The sequence below is a fragment of the Callorhinchus milii genome, unplaced genomic scaffold (assembly GCF_018977255.1).
Source record: "Callorhinchus milii isolate IMCB2004 unplaced genomic scaffold, IMCB_Cmil_1.0 Scaffold2, whole genome shotgun sequence".
Classification (NCBI taxonomy): Eukaryota; Metazoa; Chordata; class Chondrichthyes; order Chimaeriformes; family Callorhinchidae; genus Callorhinchus; species Callorhinchus milii.
The window spans coordinates 44,478,275-44,502,215 of NW_024704743.1; the positions used below are offsets into that span (position 1 = coordinate 44,478,275).

The following is a 23,941-nucleotide window of genomic DNA, read 5'->3' on the forward strand; positions in this document are numbered from 1 at the left end:
AAATCTGCAAAAATGAGATCAAATGACCTGAAGGGCCTGCTTTATCTGTGCCTCTCTTGTGATCTTAAAATGACTCCACAAAATGTAACACTCGGATATGAATTATACTCTTGTGGTCATTTGGCCTTGATTAAGTGCTTCAAAATGTGGAGCAACCTGTAAGAGGTGCCTGGATACCACTTAATGCAGATTCAGTGAAACATTTCACAAGTCATCTGTGGTCTGGCCACTTCCTCTCTCAGGTTAATTTGCTTTAGAAATACCTACATCTGTTAATGGTCATTGATGCTTTGATGGTCGATGCATTTTTCAATGTACTGTATTATTTTTGTTGACAGTGCTCAGGAAGGCAGAAGGATTTGACTGAATTTAGGATCATCATAGAACGGGATGGCTGGATTGTGGAAATTCAATCAGATTTTTCTTGTCCACTCTGTAAATACTATTGATTGATACACTATAAAGTATCAAACATCCAGTTAGGTGTACTGCAGAGCTTGCAATTTTCTGTGACATTGTGCCTAATAAAGCATAATTTCTGAAGATGAGTCAATATGTAGTGTTTGAAATTGGAATCACTTCACCAGACTTGTAGCTTTTCAAATTGATCAAAACTACAGAGAAACTGCACCAATGACCAAAATCACTTTGGGCAAGGGAGAGGATGTGGCATACATTTTTGCTCCCAGCCTCATTCAATGATCTGCTTACTGTTTACATTTGGGCTTTTGAGCGTTTGGGCTTAGGACAGTGTTAATAACAATAGGTAATTAGCCCCCAAAACATTGAAATGACCATTAGTTGGTGTCAGCCTGGCTCAGTCTTGGATCTGAATCAGAAGGTTGCGATTTCAAGTAGTAACTTTGAGATCAGAGTCTAACCTAACACTTCACTGCAGTGCTGGGAAGCACTGCATTGATGGAGGTTCCATTCTTTAGATGGGACATTTACCTAAGGTTAAAGATCCCACAGATCTGTTCATAAAACGAAAGGACTTTCTCCTGGTGTTCCCGGACAATTCCCCAGTTAAAACTGGTCATTCACTTTTTGGCTGTTTGTGGAGTTTGCTGAAAACACAGTGACTGCTTGAATTGATCNAAAAAAACTCCTGTGAAGAGCTTTGAGATACTTCGACATGATAAAAGTGCTATATCAAATGAAAAATCAGAATTGAAATGCTAGAAGGAAATGGCATCTTTGCTCAAGTATTGCATTGTGAAGCCATCAACCTATTCTAAAAGCTTCATTTCTTTTTCTTCCATTCCTTTACATGCTCCTTTACACACTTTTCAATTATCTGAGCCTGACAGATTTCACAAATGCTTCCATGTTTCCAACTTTCTTCTGTCCTCTATTTCTCATTAACGACATTCCACAACTCACTAATGACTATATAGCGCTCTCCAACGTTCACCTACGTGAAGGGCGGTATATAAATGCAAGTTGTTGTTTCCTCCTGTATTCAAATTAAACTTTTTCAGGTCCTTCAGTCCTGCATTTCCTTTCCGATGAAGGGTCAAGTCCAAACCAATCTATCTTTCTCTTTAAATAGGTTGGCCTGTTTAATTCCAGTGTTTCTTTCCTTCAGGTTCCAAAGCCTGTAGCCAAAGCATTCTTCTGATGTGAGGGTGAATGCCACTTTATTGTGAATTGTGCTGGAGGCTCATACCAGTTTGGTTCAGTTCCTGTCACCCCCTGTGTCAGAAGGTTCGTTCCTCTTTGGAACTGGAGGTCATAGTCCAGGCAGACACTTCACTGCAGTACTGGAGGAGCACTGCATTGTTGGAGTTGTCATTTTATTGATGAGACATTAACTGAAGGTGGCCTCTTCTAAACTTACCAGTAATTAATGTGAGATACTTCAACGTGATAAGGTGCTATCACAATACAAATCGTCAAACAAAGGTCACATCTACCTTTTCAAGTGGATGTTAAATATCCCACTATTTAAAAAGAAAAGGAAGTTTCTCCCAGTTTTTTGGCCAGCAGTCCTCCAGATCAGGTCATTCACCCGTAACTGTTTGTGGGACTTTCCATGTGCAGATTGGTTGCCTGTTTGCCTCCCAAGTAACTGCACTTGTCACCAGTTAACTCTGAAGCACTTTGAGACATTTTGGCGTAATAAAATATTATACCTAATACAAAATTATTAACATGCAATACATTTCCAAGCTTTCATTAGCACATGAATTGCTTTCCTTCTTATACCAGTTTTCTGATCTAATGGTGTGCTAATTATTGATTCCAAATGTGCACCCATAACAGTGCAATTCAAATATACAATTGTAGTGCAAATCAGCCAATGTGGTTGCTTTTCCTCAATTGCAACTCACCAAATGAGTGACAAAACACATTTAGAGCTGGTTTGAATGGCTCACTTCAATGTAAGAGCTGAAGTAGACGTGACACTGCATAGCCCAAAACATGCTGCATGTAGTAGAACTGTCCTCTGTATCACCAGTCCATTTGGGGTTTGACAGCTTGTGACCAATGTAACCAGAATACACACAAGTGAGGCAGTGTTGTTTGATATGCCACTCGTCTCGTTTCAAAAATGTATATTCCCCCTATTTTGTCACAAGATCCTTCAGGGTTTGTAGATTCTTATGATTGACTGGCAATTCTGCAGGGATTTATAATTTAATTCTGCCAGTCTGAAATTTTGCAAATCTGAAACAAATGGACCTTTATACCATCTTTACGTTGTGGTTCCAGAGTTCCGAAGACTAGCCAACATTTGTACACGTCTGGATTTTTGGCCTGTACTAAGAATTCAGTAGGGGTAGTCAGAAAACTGCATATTAAATAAAACACTCGGTGGGAATATCAACTACTGCTTTTATTTCACAGAGATTTTGTTATGCATTTGTTTGGACAAGCCTACAATAAAGCAAGTGTACTATATAAAGTGTTATTTTATCATATTCAAAAACGCACATAAGAGCAGCAGGAAGTAATCTTGAATAATGACTCCTATGTGAAAAGGTACATTAGAACAGTCCCTGTAGCCCTGGTAGTGTTTGTAAATGCTGACAACCAGGGCTAAGACCATAAGACTCCAGGATAAATATGTATCTTTAGACTCCATCTAACACTTTGGAGCCCAAAGTCTTTAGAGCAGAGATGTTTAATAATGAATAATCTTTGCATTTGATATAGTACCTATAATGTCAAAATGTCTCAAAGCGCTTCACAGATAATTGACTGTGCATTCGAGGCCTGGAAGTGCTGAGGGATGCTTTTGTACAGAATGCTTTAGAACAGACTGCAGAAAATAAAATTGGAATCGGTGTTAAAAAATGGATAGAGAGTGCTCAAATCCACTCGTAGTGTGAAGCAAAGACTGAAAGCCGGTGTGTTTTGAGGATCTTTCCGTTGTTGTTTTGAAAAGTAAAAGTGTTGCTGAATAAAACATGATGCCTCCAAACCATACTGATAACTTCCTCTAAAGATCAGAAGCAACAACCAATTACATCTATATGAAAGAAAGATTTCTTACGTTGCATGCATAAACAGGAATCGTCGTTGATGAGATTGGCTTCCTGTCAGGTAAAGAGATTCTATTTAGGGACGTGTTTAAATCCAATATTGCTTGCGCCGACATGCTTTGTAAATTGCTAAACTATTTTTTTAAAAGTTGTACAAGAGAAACCATCTAGTTTACTCTTTCGTGAGTGGTTTGTTTTTTGGTCAGCCTAGTGTCTGACAGGAAACCTATCAACGTGTTTAGGAGGATCCAAACCTGACAGAGTTCCACATAAACATGCGACATACCTATGGAAATTTCCCTTCTGTCTGGAATGTGCTTCCTCTTCCTGAAAGAAGAGTACTCCAGGGAATACTGTTTACCTACTTCTGAGGATTATCAGGTGTCCATTGGTGAGAGCCAAGGATTGCGGACCCAGGGTGTGTGTTGGGATACTGCTGGAATTAACCAGTTAAAACCACATAGCTTGCATTGAGAGCATTGTGGCAACTGCTTATCCAACTAGGATCATGACTACCCATTAGGGCCTTGACTTGCAGGATTAAGAGAAACTGGTTGGGAAGAATCTCAGTCCCTCGCGACCGATCTGCTCCTCCAAGACATGCTGGCATCTCAGAGCGAAGCATGCTAAAAATTGAACCAGGCCATCCAGGGTTGTCACAAATCAGTAGCCTATAACAACAACTTGCATTTGTGCAACAACATACAGGGTAGTGTATCAGAGAGCTTAACAGTGGCAGAGCTTGATACTGAGCTGGGAGAAGGGAGAGAGTGAACCGTAGGCATGGTGGAAGAGGAAGCTCCTCGGGTGCAGTCTGAAGACAGGCAAGGAAGCAGCAAGACAGGGATTGAGGAACATATTTTCAGAGAATAGTGGCTTAAGGCATGGTCACCGATGGTGGATCAGGAGGGATAAGCAGGAGGCTGGAGCCAGAAGAGCAAAAGGAGCAGGTGAGGAGTAGGGTATAAGCACATCTGTGAGGTACGGAGGTGCAAGGGCATGAAATGATTTGTATGCAAGTGTGAGGATCCTGAAATTGAATTGATCAGCAACAGTGAGCAAGGCAAGGCTCACAAGGACTGGCAAGGACTTGGGTGAGTGGTGTTTGGAGTGGATGAGGATATTGGCGACAGAATTTTGAATTAATTGGGTTTTATGAATTGGGGAGATCAGTGAAAAGAGCATTGGGAAAATAGAGACAGGAGCTGATGAATGCATTGATAAAGGTTTCAGTTGCATTGGGTGTGAGGTATGGTCGGAGGTACTCAATATGGCGGAGGTGGAGGAAAGCATTCGCGGTCAGGGACTGGGAAATGAAGGAGAGCTAGGGATTAAACATGATGTCTAGATTTACTGAACCTGTGCACAATCAAGAAGCATGCAAATATTTTGGGTTTGTTAATGTACAGTTGCACCAAAAGCATGGTTTCTGGTAAGTACTAGTATAAGTGAAGTAATGATATTTCTCCTCAATTACTGAGGGGACAATATAATTTATATTCATGTGTCTTGAAATTGGAGGTGCGCAGAAAGCTGCCAAGATAACATGCATAAAATATTTTCTGTATTGAGATGTCTGTGGTCTGCAGAAATGCCCAGTATCAAGTTTTGCTTCAATGCATATGACTGACCTTGGAGAAGTACAAAGCTAGATAAATGCCTTCACGAGAGGAGGAGGGAAAAAATTGGCAAGGAAAAAATTTAACAAATCTGTAAGTTGTACTGATGTGTAAATCATTATCCTTTACTTTGTCAACATTTCAAAGATGTGACATTTTACACACCAGGATTAAATCTCTTCCTCTTTTTGAGTATTCCCTTAACATATCTATTTTGGAGACCCTATGCTATGAAACCATTGCTCTGTTAGCCTTGGGATGGTTGTTTTGAGTATCACTGTGAAGTTGGATTGCAGAGTAGGAAAACAATCTTTCCCCTGAGTACACACAGAAGAAATTGAATATTCTGGCGATCTTCCAAACAGCCCTACAGTGGTATGTTTTCAATTTATTTTGAATATTGCTTGCATTTAGACCCCATCTTAACATCTTGCACCCTTTGAAAAAGTTGTAAATCATTTTTATGCTGATTTAACAAACCTGGAGGCAGTGTCCCACTTTGACTGTAATAGTTTAATTTATGAATAATAAAAGGTTTCATGCCCATAATCATTTTTTCATGGTAACTGATGTGTACTTAACTGGGTCAAACAGGTTAACCACATTGAAGGGTGTAATTGAAGCTGATAACTCATCTATAAATCTGATTTGTGGAACCCCAAAACATCATTTACAAATCTGTAAAGAACTCGAGCAGCAGAATCTGTACAGAAGGTTCATGTGCCCAGCTAAAGGTATTCGTGAGTGTCATCTGGCCATGATCCATTTCTGCATTTGACACATATCACTCCAGGATGAAGTTTCAGTTCAATTTTTAAGAGTAATAAAGATCTAAGTGTGATTTATCTGCCTGTTACCACTCCCTCCCCCGCCAATATTAAAATACTTTTCAAAAGCTGAACTGAGCACTGTAATCACATGATCATCGTCATTCTACATCTTTTGTTATTCAGAGATGACCCTTATTCCTACTCAATACAGTACTTGTAAATTCTGGCTAATGCTTAAATTGCAAGTCTTGCTGATGTGAGCGCTTCCTACACCGTTGGGGTAGTGATTAAGACATTGGTCTGCACAAATTGGCTGCCAGAAAATACACAATCGCTACACTGGAGCCTCCACAGAACCGAGGCAACACCAAAGTAAAAATAGCAGAGGTGGGAAAGCAGCATGAAAATAAAGTAGCCTGACACTCATGTAGTGCTATTTCGAAGAAATATGGAATCTTTCTGCTGCTTATCTTGGCTTGTATTAGTCTCCTTATCCAAATTTCCTCCCAAGATAATATTAATTGGTGTCTCATGTCATTGTTGTTTGCGCAATGGCACAGTATAGCTGCCGTATTTACCTTTATGTCAATATTCATTTCATTTCCAATCCGCTATATTTTTTAAAAGCACTTTGAGCCATTTAGTTAACATGGAAAGCTTATATAAATGCTCTATCTCGCTTATTTTGCTGCAGTCCCATGTGGTTTCCAGCAAGTAATGTGTGACAATAGGTGACAGTGTTATGTAATATATTCAATGATCCCCTGTACATTTGCTGTCCTGGTGCTCATTTGTACACCATGTACACCATGTACAGTGCTAATTTAATTGGATTTGGACCCATGTATTTCCTTTCATTCTCAGGTTGAACTTAAATTTCCTATTAGCTTTGCTCTACACGCTATGCTACCTTTATTTGGTTTAAAGTAAAATCTCACTGGGCACAAATGGTTAGGGTTTGAGAACCAAAAACATTTCTGATCTCTGTGATGGAAAGGTGATAATGAGAGGACAGCATACCTCCACAGGATGAGTCCTCCTGGACTACTTCCATGTACAGTATAAAAGTCAAACAAACAAAATATCTGTGTATGTTCAGTGTAACAATGAATAAGCCTGTTTAATGGTAGAATAACATGTATTTCTTCCCTTCCCCGATCAAAAGCAAAACTGAAAAATACAAGGCTTGCCATTAATACATTTTGAGGCTGCAACTCGGAGTGGCAAATTAATGGGGTTCTCAAGAGACTCTTCAAGGTCCTACAACCTTAAATATCAATCATCTCCCTAACACCCTGCAGCTGGTTACTGGAAAACTCCCTTCTCTTTTAGCGCTTTGAGATGCTTCAAACCACATGAAGAGTGCTATATAAGTGCAAGTTGTTGTTGCTTAGAATAGTGCCATGGGATCTTCAGCATCCACCTGAATAATCAGGTGGGATCTTAGTTTAACATCTCACCCAAAGAACCCCAAAAATCTTCAAAAAATGCAGTCCTCCTCCTTGCCAAACTCCTTGTCTTGACATTGAGTTCATTGTCTGGGCTTACGCTCCCAACTATTTTGGAATATCAGCCTAGACTATGAACTCAAGGTCATGACAAGGGGTTTGAACCTACAAATTACACACGAGTGCAATCAACTGAGCTCGACTGACACCATGAGGCAAGTTAATAACTGATTGATCTTAAGGTGAGATAAGAAATGCAGGACGCAATCTAACGTTGGTGGTTTCCTTTTGTGATCTTATTTACTGTGCCCTCGTTTGCATCAATTCACAAAATGCCGTTTAAATGCAGTGTGGAATCAGGTTAACCAAAAAATAAGAGATGACGTGCATGAATTGTTCCGTTGGTGTACTAAGTGAATTCAAACCAATGCTTGGCCGAATACCACTCATCTTGTGCAACGTTTCTGTGTTGTGGTTACTTCCTCTCTTCTATTTTGACACACTCACAGTGTGTGGGGATTCTTGTACCTTTCAGATTGATTTCTTCAGTACAGTTCAACAGCAGGAGGGGGGGATGTTTCCCTGTCATTTTTAAGTCTTACGTTGCTGTGCTTGAACAGTCTACTTTAACCCGAGTGTTTTGTTTGTAGGATCACCAGTGCAGGACCTGAGGTTATACAGTGGGTGGAATAAGGCTGGTCCTAGGGTGTAGGGAGCTGGAAAATCTTGAGTTATGATAATTTTAATACATTACCCTGTCGAGAGNAAAAAACAGACGCGCTTCATAGCCATTTGAAAGGGTAGTGGTAATGGTATCGTGGGTGTGGAATAATCATTGTCTTCTGTGGCGTAGGTTGATGAAGGATAAAGACTCTGTGGGAGTGAATCAGGTGAAATGAATTCAAGCAGGGATTCCCCTCATGATCATGTAGTTTGTTGTTTTGCCCATTCAAACTTTTGAGCACAGTTGTGTTAGAAAGGATCAAAATGTTCATTCGTGTGATTTCCAAGCCATTGTTTGGTACACATCTCGTAATTGTTTTCACTAGCTGTGAACGGTCTCCATAACTCCATCCGTCTGATGCCCTATGCACTTTCAGGACCAATTGAATGTGAGTTGCTTGTGGACCAATTCCATTGACAGTGTGTTACTGGTGGAAACTTATAGAATCAAAATTATAGGACAAAGGAGGCCATTCAGTCAGCTTAGCCTGGCTCAGTCAGAGGCACTCATGCCTCTACCTCTGAGTTAGAAAGTTTGGGTTCAAGCCCCACATTGAGTCTTTGAACTCCTAGTGCAGGTTCACATACAGTGCTTTCACACCTTGGCATCTCCCTACCTCTCAGACACACTCAGACCTCTCCTCTGCCCACCCCTTTGCTCAGCGAACCACAGGCCTGTTACACATCCCCTGACCCCTTAGCACTACCATCACGGCGTTGACTACATCCCTAACCAGAACTTCCTACCTCGATCCTTCCACCTAACACCCTCTTTACCTTTAAATCCTATCTCTTTGACCACACATATAGTTAGCTCCCCCTCCCCATTCTCCTTTGCTTGATATTTAACCCTGCCACTGTGCAGCTCAGAGACACTGTTGCGTGAAGGGCTGCGTGAAATGCTCTAACCACTGAGCTACAGGACTCCACGTCTTTATATTGTTTCTCTTGAATTGCCTATCCAATTCCCTTTTTAAATGTTACAATCTCAGCCTCAATAACTACTTCTCCAAACCTCCCCCTTAACCTTACCAATGACAATCCTAACTTTATGCTTTCTCATTATCAAATTACTATCCAATGAGAATAATCTGTTACTATTATTCGTATGAACACCTTGCAGCATTTTGAAGATCTGTTACATCCTCTCTTAACCTTCTGGTGAAAAATGGCAATTTTTCAGGTCCATCTGCATAACTACCATCTTTTTTGGTCACTCAGTTGTCTTAACATATGCAGAAAACCATCACCATGCTTAAGGGTATCCAAAACAGGCTGCGAATTCCATATATATATGCCACCTACTCATGGAAATTTCACTGTGTTTGGAATGGAATGAGCAACAACAACAGATGAACAGTCTTTGTCTCTGAAGGGATGCACCCTACTTACCTAACTTCAGAGTATTGGTGAGAGCCGAGGCTTGGGGACCCCAGAATGACCACAGAAACCATTTTGTTCCTTCTCGGCTCTGCTGGTTTTGTTCTGGTTGCTGGAAGATATGTAAGTTGACTCAAGTCAGATCCATGAAATATACATGGTCCCTGCCCTAACCACCCCAACAACAACAACAACACGATTGCATTTATAGAGCGCCTTTCACGTCGGGAGGACGTCCCAAGGCGCTGGACAGTTGGGTCGGGACCCGAGCAGGGGGCAACTGGTCAGGGTGAGGGGAGGGAAGGGAGGGAGCGAGGAGGGGGTAGAGAGTCGAGAGGGGAAGTGAAGGCACAGTTGAAGAGAAAGGTCTTGATACCGGCCTTGAAGGAGGAAAGGGAGGAAGCAAGGCGAAGGCACTGGGGGATGGAGTTCCAGAGCCCAGGGGCTGAGATGCTGAAAGCCCAGCCTCCTATTGTGAAAGTCTTGATATAAATGTAAATTGGTGTTGTCTTTTTCTCTTAAATCACCACTCGGTGCTAACTTCCCGATGGACGACCTGGGACTGGCAGATTGTCACGTGACAAATTTTTGGCCACCCCACCCTCATCCTTCAATCTGTTTTAATTTTGTTTCCAACTCGTCCTGCTCAATCTCACCATGTAGTATGAAAGCTGCCAAAACAAAACGTACGGACCACAAACTTGGTTCAAACAATAACATTATCTTCTGGATTCAGAGTTGCCTGCTTATAGAGAGTTTGTCTTCAGAGAAAGGAAATGGCGACAGAGCTTTTAATGTAACAATCTTTTAGAAGCGTAGACATTTTCTGCACAGAAAGAGCCAATTAGCACACTATGTCTGTGCCACTGATGTCTATTTTTCTGAATCGCCCTTTTTTTAAAAACAATAACCTCACTTATCCAGTTACCTTTTGAATCGTTCAATAGCTACTGCTGCTGATGATTTCCAAATTAATACAGTACAACGCCATTATCCCTTGGGTTCATTTATAGCGCAAGTGACATGTGGACCCCATCCTCTGTTTATGCGCTACAATGGCTAATTCCTGGGTCATGAGGTTACCACAGACATTGTTCTGCGGGGCACAAGATGTGACGTGGCAGCAGTTCAATGATCCATCAGTTAGCAATTTCAGCTGGCAGTTAGATCATGACGTTTTCCTCGTCATTTCGTGCCCACTGTGGATTCAGGAAATGATGTTGGCAGCAATCGCATAACCTAAAAGTCAGCCATTTGTTTAGTGTGTAGGAATGGCCAGCCATAAGAAGCAGTTTGACCGCACAATGCAAACAGCTACCCGGCCCCATTGTAATGTGAGTTGGGATATTGTGATTACAACCACTGTTTTATAACTGTGCTCTGTTGTATATTAACAACAACAACAAATTACATATGTATCACGTTTGCACATCAGGAGGACGTCCCAAAGAGCTGACATTTCAGTGCAGCACATCTACATATGTCACTGTATTTTACATTTATTTCCTCTTCCCTCCTATTCCCCTGTAGCATTTGACTGCGATTGATACAAATCAATTAATTTCACAGTATAGTCAGTGAAACACTTTGAGGCATCTCAAAGACATGATAAGGCGCTATATCAAATGCAAGGATTATTATTATTAAATCATCCTCAATGACCATGGCTTGAACCCACTCTGGGCTAGGCACTATTCATCACTTTGACAAATTTATGTGATTTGACTAATATCTACCAGGCGATTGATTCGACAGATGAATCTGATGCCCATCTTCTTACCGGCTTGTGAAATCACTCACACAAATGGTTTCACAAAGCCGCCAGTATGTAAATAAATGTCTCTCCTGACTGCTTTCACCTTTCCACATAATAGCTTTCACTTGACAGAAATGGGTTGATAAAATAGGATTTCTTAGAAGACTAAAATTGTATTTCTGAATTAGTGGGTGTGGTGACCTAATGTATAATTTCAGTCTAGCATAGCTACTTATGTCCCTTTTTTTTAACTCTACTCTGTATCCCCTGAAATCTCTGATTCTGGCTAATGTACAGATCCATCCGTGTCAGGTGCCCTCCAGTTCTTCACCCAAGTGGCCATTCTTCATGCCTGGATTGTGTCAGTCGGCTACTCAAGCATGAAGAGAATCACAGTGAAACACAATCCTGTTTTCTCTGACAACTAAACACATATTTTACAGGAGGGGTTGGGGCGAGATCAGGGAGAGGAGGGGAGTTGTTAGATAACAATCCCCTTAGTGCTAGGCAGTCTGTGGCATACTGAGGCAATCAGAATATCCCAAATACTGCCTTGTTTTGACAGCTCTTAACTCAGTATACACCAGGAATTAAAACTAACACCTTCAGCTATCTAGGGTTTAGTGCTACTTCAGGTTCGAAATCCACTGGACCGTCAGCAATTGTGTTCTTGTTTTTAGCGAAGTGCAGTTTGAGTCCTTTACAGAACTAGCTAAATGGCTATATTTATTTAATAGCTGTGTATTTCTTTTAGCTGTGGCAGGAAAAGATGTTCCGTTAAATGAAGTACATGTTTCTCAGCATTGACCAGAATATTACCCTGGTGTAGGAGGTAATTAGGTTTGTAGCTTGAGATGGATGAAGGACTGTCAATGTGCTTATGTCAAGTACGTTCTGAACAGCCAAGAAGCACAGGTAGATAGATCCTTACATAGAGTGGTCTTTCTAATGGGAAACATAAGGTTATGAATTCTCTGAACATTTAAGCAGAGTTGGAGATGAGAAGTTAATTAAAATGGAATCACACTCAGATGCTTAAAGCATTGGAGATCAGTGCTGTATTTACCTTACATGGACACATCAGCCTGTTTGGAAATGTAAACCTTGCTGGACATAACTACAAAATGTGTTAGTTCTCTGAGGTAATGCAGCGAGTGTTTGTGACCGTGTTGCTTCAGGAATAAAACAATAGTAAGAAAGTACTGGTAAGATTAGAAAAATGTAAACATTTGTTTTTTTTGCAATATAAATAATGTGGCAGATGGAGAAAAAGGGCCACGCTCAATTTGATGAGCACTGCCTAAGAAGGTATGAATGTTAATGATCAGGCTGGTAATTAAAGGAGCATCCTATTTAAATGAAGAAAAGTTATTCCATTGAAATGAAGGAATTGGGGGGAGGTAAGCGGATCTCTATTTTCCTGAACCACCTATCAGACTGGTTCGGATACTTTTAATCATGGTGATGGGTTTCTATGTGTCAGGCACTTGGCTAACCCCCAAAAATTAAGAAAGGCTGAGCATTTATTTCAAAATCTTGTAGTTCACATCACTTAAGGTAATTCCTAATTGGTGTAACTTGATTCTTCAAAGTATGCTTTCCTTTTGTTTCTCATGGGAACATGATTAAGGCCATAATTCCTAAATTGCTTTGTGCTCTTTGCTCTCCATATGTGACATATTGAACTGTAAAGCCTCTAGTGCGTAGAAATTGCAAAATAATGGCATTTAAGCACCAAATTGGAATAAGGCACAGTTGGGTAGGCTGAGGGTGTATAGTCTCTGTAGTGTGAGGGCAGAGCTCCTGTAATTGGGGGAGAAGGTATCCTCCATGGGGTGGGGGATGGGCAGGAGGAAAGGGGGCAAGTATCCTCTGTGGACTAGCGGGAATAGGTATTAAACTTGACGTACTAAATGATCTCAAAAGTAATTCCGTCCTTTGAAGAATTGGAAGATTTGCATAACCATAAAAATATGGATAATTGTCTTGAATTTTTTTTCCATTGAGCTGTTTCATCAGTTTAATGTGATTATAGTCTGTCCTTTTACTAGCTTTTTATTGAATCGATTAAAAGCCAAAGCTGTGTAATGAGCCTTTTTCCATCCGTTATCTCAGCCTTTAGAGTATGTTCTGTGAAACACTCAGAGGATACAGTTCAAGATCCTGGTCTTCCCCTTCAAAGCCCTCCATGGCCTTGCTCCTCCCTACTTCTCTGACCTCCTAACCCCCTACCAACCTGTCCGCTTCCTCCGCTCAGCAGGCCTGGCCTGCTTCACGTCCCCTGCCTTGCCCACCCCACCGTTGGCGAGCAAGCCTTCAGCCTCTCTGCCCCCACCCTCTGGAACTCCATCCCACAGTCCCTCTGCTTCGCCCCCTCCTTTGCCTCCTTCAAGACCCGTCTTTAAGACACTCTTCGACCGTGCCTTCTGTCACCCTCCTACCTCTACCCTCCCCAACCCCTCCACCCCTCCTGATCCCAACCACCAGTTCAGGTGCAGTTCCCTGATTGTCCAGTGCCTTGGGAGGTCCTCCTGACATGAAAGGCGCTATACAAATGTAATTTATTGTTGTTGACGGATCTCGACATGATAAGGTGCTATATCAAATGCAAGGATTATTATTATTTAAATGTTCAATGACGTTCTTAAAAATTCATAAGTAAAGGATTTACAGGCAGGTAAATAATGTAGTTACGTAGCACTGCTTGCTTCTTAGGTTATTAAAGCTATATAGTGCAGATGAGATTTTTGTTCCCCCCAGAGAGCCTTGACATGTGTGCAAGAGGGTGTTTTCATATGTTTCTTTTGATAAAATGTTCAAAACTAAATGTCTCTGAAAGACTACAGATGGATAGGATAGTGATTCTTAAAAAATTCAGAGACTGAATGTCAATCAGCTCAGTCTAATATCTCTCGGCGTCCACACAAATCTCAGGATTAGGATCTTATTGAAGTTTTGTGAGGCAAAAGATCTTGGATCATTGCTGACAGTGGCACCAATGAAAGCAATTATTTGCAGCCAGGATCAAACTAGTAAAGGAATAGTTAGGCTCCTGGGTTAAAATCCAGTCTAGACTGCAGTTTGGGACGATCAGGGTGGAAAGTGTACATTTGAAGTGTTACTTGCTTAGCTGTCTGCAAAGTTGCACCACTTGAGAATTCATTTCCAAAGCAAGTTATTTCAGTGTACAGTGACCACTTCATACATAGAGATGACAATTGACAGATGTTACACAATGTAGCTTTTATCCATTCTGTTTTTGTCTTCCTTTCACCTCTCCCAATGCTGTTTTGTCTCCTTTTTCTGTCATTTGGAGCAGTATTTCTCAACAACTAGGTGCATAATGAGCATATGGCCAGTACATACCAGAGTTCAGGCAAGCTCATTTTACTGAGGTTTTTTACTGGTTTGTGCATATGACAGAGAGCTGAGCACTGCTCGACTATTATAATAAATCTTCCAATGAAAACAGAAGGCGCTGGGAACACTCAACAGGTCAGGCAGCATCTATGGAGAGGGGAAAGTGAGTTAACGTTTCAAGTCAATGACCTTTTGTCAGAACTAATTCTTCCATTCGGTATGCTGTCTCTTTTGTCAGGAGGACACCCTAAAACGCTTCACAGGATTTATTGTGAGGTGAGTGACTGCATATTTGTAGGTGAATGTGGCAGCTCAATTGTGCACAGCCATGAAACAAATGACCGTTTTGGGGGGGAGGAATCGTTAGCCAGAACATTGGGGGAATCTCCCTTCTCTTTCCTGAGCAGGCAGTTGGACCTCGGACCAAAGTGGGACTTGAACCCACAGCCTTCTGACTCAGAGGTGAGAGTGTTACCACTGAGCCAAGGAATGTTCTGTTTCAGCTTCAATTCACCAAGTGCATGGAGCCTGTGCCAAAGTAACTAAATTGTTATAGAGGTCAAGAGTAGGATCAGATGACTTCACTCACACGTTTTCTGCTCCATTACCATTGTTTAGTTAAATGCTTTAAGAAAGAAATCCTCAGAAGGTTTAAAGCTACATTTATCTCAAATGGCCCGATACATTTTAAGATGTATTGAGCTGGTTCCTGATAGCACAGGTTGAGAGACACTGTTCTGGAACCCAGTTCATTGGGTGTCAGGTGGCTCTTGATACGTAGCTGTGTGGCATGCGTCACATCACCATCTTTACAATATGATAGTGTCAGGTCTGTGCATATGTGTGGATGAAAAGTCAATCCAGAACTCACAATTAAACAAACTAAATGGTGCAATGTGGCATTATTATTGTTAGGGCAAACCTTTCTTTCCCCCCACCCCCCAGTGAATCGTAAATCACAAAGCTCAATTGTGTACAATTACACACTACAAATATATACTACATACATGAGAAAGTGTAGGTCAAAGCTGGAGGGAGGAGAAGTTTTGATTGAATAAATACCCTTCTGTGTCTTTTAAGCAAAGTTGTGATGTACGGGTTCTTTTCAAAAAACAGTGAAGGAAGTAGCACTGTAAAACATCAATGTTGCAATACCTCCAGCTCAATTACATCATCTTAACTGAGTACCAGCCACTACTCTGGTACCCAGTGAAGCACAGGTACTGGGGTACATTAGTTCACCAATTAGTCACATGCCAAAGGCGTACTGTGCATGACTTCATTTGTGTACCTTGAAATTGTAGGAAGGAACCATGGGCCCTGTAGCAGTAACTATTATAAATGGACTTTGTTCAGAAATGTTACTCTACAGGAGGTTGTAAATTTGAGATATTATTGTTCTGCCACCTGTAATATTTCATATTTGTTTATTCTGTCTGCAGAGTATATTCTCCAGGTTAGTTATAAAGATTACCCTTTTAAACTGGAGTGAAATTAATGCAGCAACATTTCTAAATTTGGTTCATGCTGACAATGTAGCAACATCATTAATTTGTTGATAAATATTATAAAATGTTATCACCAGCTATCACTTGTGCTCAAATTCTGATGTGCAACTGCAGCTTTTTTTGCTTCATGCATTTCTTATTTCTTATGTGTTTATTATATTTCTATTAACTATTATTATTTATTGTACTCACTTTACAATATATTCTGCAAAACACTTTGAGACTTCTAAAAGACGTGATCAAATGCAAAGATAATTATTATTCTGTTACCCACAGGTTATGCTCGGATATTTTGTCTGAAATGTTGTTGCCTCCTGGGTGCTAAACATGAATATGGGGTTCATACAGAGAATACAGTACTATCAAATGTAAAGTTGGAAAAGAGAGTAGGCAGATTTTTCTTGGTGCCACAGCTCTATGTTAGATGTTTACAAAGTAGAACAGGGCTGGGATTTGTGCCACCGTGCTTGGTCCTTGCGTAAGGAAAGCCAGATATACAAGATAGTATAAGTGGTAAGTAAAGCAATGATTGAGCCGGGTTGGTCCATATCCTGAGGCCTGTTTTTTCATGAAGATGCAGAGAGGAAGTGGCTCACCAGAGGGCACTCTGGTTTGGTACAACTACCATTATTGCTGTGTTGGAATAATAATCCAATGTGGTTCTCACTGTTGCAAAAAAATTAACGCACCATTCAGTAGTAACTGCTGTGCGCAATTGGCTGCTGGGTTTCGCCCACAAAATATACAGTCAATTCACTTTGCAGTATATTCTGTGAAGCGCTTTGAGACGTCTCGAAAACATGATAAGGCGCTGTATCAAATACAAGGATTATTATTATTATCAGTTCAAAAGCAGACAGTGGGTGGTTAATAGTGTTTTACCCTCTGAGTTGTTTTGTGACTGGCTTTGGTCAAACGTCATTTCAATATTGTTGCATAACACAGGATGTTACAGTGCCCTGTAGCTACCAAAAAAGTTAGCAAAGAGGCTAGGTATGGTTTAAGTATATCCAGACTTGTGTTGCCTTGGCCATTTGTTGGATCTGTACAAAAGAGACCAATTCTGGCTTTTGTACAGCTTTGTACCTTGTTCCCCCAAAGAGAGTGTATTGATGCAGTTTATTCATTCTGATTCATTTATTTTTGCACTGGTAAACCAGGCAAATAGAATAATTTAATATTCAAGAAATCTGCCCATTTGCACATTTTGTTTCAATTTAAATCAAACTTTGACATCTTAACTATTCCCCCTCCACCCTGTTGTTAATCTACCACAAAATAGAGCATTCAGCCCATTGTTAAGATGCCTCTTAAGGTCCATCTGGTGTAAATTATATCCATTGTTGATACTACTGTGTCCTACTTTATACAATACAAATACAGTCTACAAATTATGTAGCCCCTTTCACATCGGGAGGAAGTCGCTTGACAATTCTGGCAGGGCACTGGAGCTGGGAGGTGAGGGGGGGAAAGTTGACCAAAAGCGTGTTTAAAGAAGTACGTTTGAAGATGTATCTTGAATTAGGAGAGGGAGAGGAAGTTGGAGTGGCCTGGGAATCGAGTTCCAGAGCACGGGCGCCAAACTTATACTTTGCTCACACTGACTTGTTGAAAATGGTCGCTCATTATCCTTACTTGTAAAATGGTCTACATATCGCCTACAATGCACAGTCACTTCATTTGAAGCCAAATAATAGAAACTGCTATAGATTCCCTCTGTGTGTTGTGTACCAAAGAAAGATTGAAGTGAGATTTGGAGACTCATTTTTAAATTATTTAATTTAGGTTAACATTTTTAATGAGGGTTTCAAATACTAGTTATGCCTACCTAGTTATATTGTATTCTAAAACTAGTAAGCACTCTGAGACACTATTCTGAGTAAAGGGTACTATATAAATAGACATTGTTGTTGTAAATTTGGAGAGGGGATGGTAAGGGAGCAAAGTAGTTGTCAATCAGTGAAACGACTCAAGTTTCATTAATGTGCATCTGGCAACTGGAATTCGTGGAATTGCCAGCAATAACATAAAACCTCAGCTCAGTGCTTAAATAGTTGATCTTTAATACAGCAACAACTTGCCCTTATATAGTGCCCTCCTTGCAGGGTAGCATCTCAGAGCGCTTAACAGTGGCGAAGCCTGACTCCGAGCCNGGGGGGAGTGGGGAGGTGGCCATGAACACGGTCAAAGAGGGAAATTTTCAGGGGAGAATTGAAAGAGAGGAGGGGGCAAGACAGAGGGATTGAGGGACAGTGTTCCAGAGTTTTGGGGAGTAGTGGCTGAAAGCACGACCTCTGATGGTCATTCAGCAGCTTGATGGCTGTATCAGGATCGCTGCGGGAGGGCCAGAGGGAGAGGAGGTCCGAGGAAGAGGGGGCATTTGTGAGGGATTCAGGGGGAAGCTTTTTCCAGTGGCGAAAAAAAATGGAGGGGGATGTGGGAGGAGAAGGAAATGGGGAAGTGGTCCGAGATGGCCTTGTCCGTGATAGACAGGTTGGAAATGTCAAGGCCATGCGTGATGACAAAGTCGAGGGAGTGGCCATGGTTGTGGGTTGATGTGGAGGGTGAGGTTCAGGGAGGAGAGAAGGGCAGTGAAATCCGAGGAGCTGGTACAAAAGGAGTTTAGGTGGAGGTTGAAATCACCCATTATGAGCATATGTTCAGTGCAGAGGGACAGGGGTGAAAGAAGAGAGGAGATATTGGTGAGGAAAGAGCCAGGAGGTGGCTTCTTGTTGAACAAAGTTAGTTTTTAGTCTTCTCCCCCACCCCCAGGAAATTGAAGCAGTATTGTGGCATTTTAATGTTGCAGTCTGCTTTTCATTTGTAAATCTAATGAATTCAATCTTAATAAAATTATTTCAGCAAAGTAACTTTTTTAAAAAAAGCAAATTCTGATTTTGCAAAGGGTTAGATTAAAAAAAATCACACACTCTATTAAATTTCCATTTGAAGTGTGTGGCTAGGATCCAACTGTTGTTAATTAGGCCTGTTGGATGGTTGTTGGTAGTTTGATTCATTTCCATTTTGTTCTGGGAGTTACTCTGCCCTGATGCTACAGTGTGGTTTGGCTTACTTATGAAGCAGGAATGATCTGTCTTTCAAATGACAAGGAATTGAAGAATTGATCTATTTGTGTGCAGGTAGAGTTCATGTGCATCTCATACCATTCACAGCACACTAAAAACACCTTTGCTTATCATTTCCCAGAAGCATAGTGTGTAAAATGGTAGAAATCGATTATTTCAGATGTAAAGGAAAATCATCCGTGCTTCTCGTGTGAGAATAATAACCCTAATGGATGAGCTCTGAAATATACACAGTTTTTATTCGAGCTTGCCTCTGGTGGCATTGTGCAGGTTACCAGAGTAAAATTGCTAAATTGAATTGTAATATGAATTGTGATTTGGTTCCATTTGTCACTTTTGTTCAGTGTACGCAGGATGATGAACTTCACCCCCTGTGGCTTGGTTTATCTGAGATAGCGCTGAGATTCAGAACTTGAAGACAAAGAGTGGTGTTTGTGCAAGACATATAACGGGTGGTAGGGTGGTCTTCAAACTTCAGTAGTGGCGCTGAGAGCAATTTACAGAAGACCCTCTCTGCTCCTTGTAGAAAGTGGAGGTTGCAAGAGTGGTCTGGGAGACATTCCTTAGTTGAGAGGTGCGTGGCCTTTGCGAGGCGATCATGATTGGGAACTTGTTGTGAGCATGATAGATAAGGCTTGGTAGCCTGCTTGGTATATTATACAGTGCTCTGCCCTTGATCATGAGCTTGTACAGTTGCACAGCCTTTGGGACTTTTAACATTTAAACAAATCAAGTCCAACCTGAAATGTAATTCCTTCAGGGTCTCATTACTTTCAGTGACATTTTAAATGGAGCAAATTCCTGTCTGTTTGTGCAGAACACAAAAAGCAGCTTGTATCAGGCTGTAGTTTCTCACTGTAAAACAAACCGAACAATTTCGAACCAAATCTTGGGGATAATTTCTTTCCACCTCATCAGCTTTCTGATTTTAAGTTTTCATACAACTACAACTTTTCATTGTAGAATAAAAGTGACACTTTCTGCTTTTTTTTCTCAATTTTATTTCTTTCAGTGCTGGACCAAAAGGAGATAATGTCTATGAGTGGAGGTCGACGATCCTGGGGCCCCCTGGGTCAGTGTATGAAGGTGGCGTGTTTTTCCTTGACATAGTGTTTTCAGCAGAATATCCATTTAAGCCGCCCAAGGTAAGTTACACATAACATCCTGACCATGTGTGACCAGGGCTCTCTCTGCCTCTTCGTCCTCCTCAACCCCTCCGCCACCATTGTTAATGTGGACCACTCAATCCTCCTCCACCGCCTCTCCTCCCCCCTCAACCTTCAAGATTCTGTCCTTGATTGATTCAGGTCCTACCTTTCACACCACCTCCATTTTGTCGCGGCAAACAGCTTCTCCTCCAGCCCCCGCACCATCTCGTGCAGGGTTCCTCAGGGCACTGTCCTCGGTCCCCTCCTCCTCATCCTCTACATGCTCCCCCTTGGTGACATCATCCGCAGACATAGGGTAAATTTCCACATGTATGCGGATGACACCCAACTCTATCTCTCTGCCTCCACCCTCAACTCCAGGACTACTGGCGTCCTGACCGACTGCCTGATCAAACATCAGTCCTGGACAAGGGACAACTTTCTCCAACTGACTGTCAGCAAGATCGAGGCCCTCCTGATTGGCTCGCGCCAGCGCCTCCGCACCCCGGGCGCTGGTAGCACCAGCCTCCACGGCTGCACATTCAACCTCACTAGGCCAGTCAGGAACCTGGGTGTCTTGTTTGACCTTGAACTGTCCTTTCTCCCCCATGACCGGCACTGCCTACCACCACCTCCGCAACATTGCCAGACTCCGCCACTGACTCAGCCCTCAGGCTGCCGAAATCCTCACCCACGCATTTGTCACATCAAGGCTCGATTATGGAAACTCCCTCCTCATCGGCCTTCCCAACTCGTGTACACTTGCGCACCAGGCTCCATGACCCCATCACTCCCACCCTCGCCCGACTCCACTGGATCCCCATCCCTCAGAGGATTGAATTCAAGATCCTCATCCTCACTTTCAAGGCCATCCATGGCCTTTCCCCCTCCTACCTCTCTGACCTGCTAACTCCCTACCAACCTGCCCGCTCCCTCCGTTCAACGGGCTCTGGCCACCGATGGTAAGGGTCCCGCCCAACCCACCCTACCATCGGTGGCCAGGCTTTCAGCCTCTGTGCCCCCACACTGTGGAACTCCACCCACAGTCCCTCTCCTCCTTCAAGGCCGGTCTCAAGACCCTTCTCTTTGATTATGCCTTCAGTCACCCTCTCACCTCTCTGCTTTTCCTCACCCCTATTCCACCCCTCTCTCATGCTCGGGTCCCAACCCCAGACTGTCCAGATGTCCTCCTGACATGAAAAGCGCTCTATAAATGTAATTTTGTTGTTGTTGTAAGTGAACTTTTCTCATCCAGGCTCTCATGTACTATGTCTTCATTCTTATCAGAGTTGAGCTTTACTGTTGTTTTGTCTACATTTTCTTACTTTGGAATCTGTTTTGTTCATGTTGAAAGTTGTGCTTTGCCCAGCACTCCTCCATGATTGCTATGTGTATGGGAGGGGAGGGGGGGGGATTATTTTGCTCATGTTAACTTGGCTTTGTAGTGAATAGCTATTTACAAGAAATGGTGCAGTCACATTGTGTGGCTCTACCATTGGTCTTACCTGGGGAGTAGCCATAAAGAGTAGAAAGCTCCCCAGTTTGATTCCCTTGATATGCCCCGGGTTGGGTGGGATGACAGTAAGGCCAGGAAATGTGGCTTCAGTACTCTGAATTAGAGAGAAGAAACATCCATCATTCAGGCTACTGATTGCCATGCAACAGCTCTTGCTGAAAGATGCAGGTGTCAAATGAGGATGAATGGGGCATGGGTGTGACCGACACTTTGACAGTGTGCGGGTTAATGGGATGTCAGGTGGAGAATATCTCCCTCTGCAATATGTTTATCTTCAACTTCGGTCACACCTCTCCCTCCACTCACTCCCTCCTCAAGCCCCTGCAGTCTATTTTTTCGCCCTGCCCACAGCACAGAGACAACACTTGTCAAAGTCACAAACGACATTCTCTCTATCTGTGACCAGGGCTCCCTCTGTCTCCTCATCCTCCTGGATCTCTTTGCCGTGTTCGACACAGTTGATCACACCATCCTCCTCCACCGGCTCCTTCCTCATCCACCTTAGTGGGACCGTACTCGCATGGTTCGAGTCCTACTTAACCAACCACCTCCATTTCATCTCAGCCAATGGTTTCTCCTTCCGCCCCCGCCTGGTCACCTGCGGGGTAGCCCAGGGCTCCATCCTTGGCCCTCTTTTCCTTATCTATATGCTCCCTCTGTGCGATATTATCAGCAGACACTGGGTAAACTTCATATATGCGGATGACACACAAATTTATTTTGCCTCCTCCAGGTCCACCGATGTTCTATCAGCTTGTCTGGCAGACATCAAGGCCTGGATGAGTGTAAGCTTCCTGCAGCTGAATATGGACAAGACGGAAGCCATACTCCTTGGCTCCCGTCAACGTCTTCATTCCTGGGGATCTAAACTCCTCAACCTCCCTGGGCTCTCCCTCAGATTCACCGAATCAGTGCGGAACCTAGGCGACTGGTTCAACCCCAGCTATCCTTCCTCCTCCACATCCAGTCCCTGACCAGGGCCGCTTTCTTCCACCTCCACCATATTGCCCCCCTCCGATCATACCTTACCCCAAACGCAGCCGAAACCCTTGTGCATGCGTTTGTCACCTCCCGCTTGGATTACTCCCAACACACTCCTCGCCGGTCTCCTCAACTCCACTATTCAAAATATCCAGCTCTTTCAGAACTCTGCTGCCCACATACTGACACCAACCAAACTCCGCGCACACCTCACCAGTTCTGGCCAGGCTCCACTGGCTCCCCATCACTGAAAGGATCGACTTCAAGATCGTCACACTCGTGTTCAAATCCATTTACTCCATGTCACCTCCCTACCTCTCTGACCTCCTCACTTCCCAATCCACCACCCGGCGCCTCCTCTCGACTGGCACCGGCCTCCTCCTTGTCCCTCGTGCCCTCCGCCCCACCATTGGAGGCCGTGCTTTCAGCCACTATGCCCCAAAACGCTCTCCCTCAATCCCTCCGCCGTGCCCCCTCTCTTCCCTTTTTTGTGTCCCGCCTGAAAACCTTCCTCTTCGACTCACCCCCCCTCCCCAACCCCCAGGCTTCACCATTGTTAAGCGCGCCGAGATGCTATCCTTCATGGAGGGCGCTATATAAGTGCAAGTTGTTGTATATTTAAAGTCCATGTTCATTGCAACCAGCTTGAAAAGCAGTTGTGGTAATTTTTATTGTTGTGCTAATTTACTTGGGGCATGAGGGGGTGTGGGAAAGAAGGTTGATAAGCATTCCCTTTTTCTTTCATCACCTCGTTAAGTGAATAGATTAGTTTGATGAAATTAAGTATCCAAAATCTGAGCACAGTTTCTGTTAATTATCATCAGATTAAAAAAAACTTCTCCCCCTTTCAAAAAAAAGCATTATTGTATTCCTTTTAATTTCACCATACTTGGCATAATGGGACAAGAAAGTGATATAATTGAAAGGAAATCTTGTTTGTGGTATGGTACTTGATATTGCACTTCCCCTTCTGATGACTGTAAATGTTAGCACATTGAATAGATTACATTGCTGTATAAAGCATTGTGCCAATTGAATTTGGATGCTTTTTTGGCTGTAGTTGACTGACAGATAAATGCAGGTTTTTGGACGGCTTTCAAGACCCGTCGATGAAGTATTGCACTGAAGCCTGTATTGGGAGTAATAACAATAAAATGT

The 23,941-nt window shown here is 42.5% G+C and overlaps 1 protein-coding gene across 1 annotated transcript in view; it reads left to right on the forward strand.

Annotated features, from left to right (window-relative positions):
* LOC103179943 (ubiquitin-conjugating enzyme E2 E1) overlaps positions 1 to 23,941 on the forward strand; it is a 68,484-nt gene that overhangs the window by 36,226 nt on the left and 8,317 nt on the right. Inside the window, exon 3 of the mRNA XM_042332285.1 lies at positions 20,151 to 20,283. Coding sequence (XP_042188219.1) covers positions 20,151 to 20,283 — 133 coding nt within the window. The remainder of the gene's footprint in view (positions 1 to 20,150; positions 20,284 to 23,941) is intronic.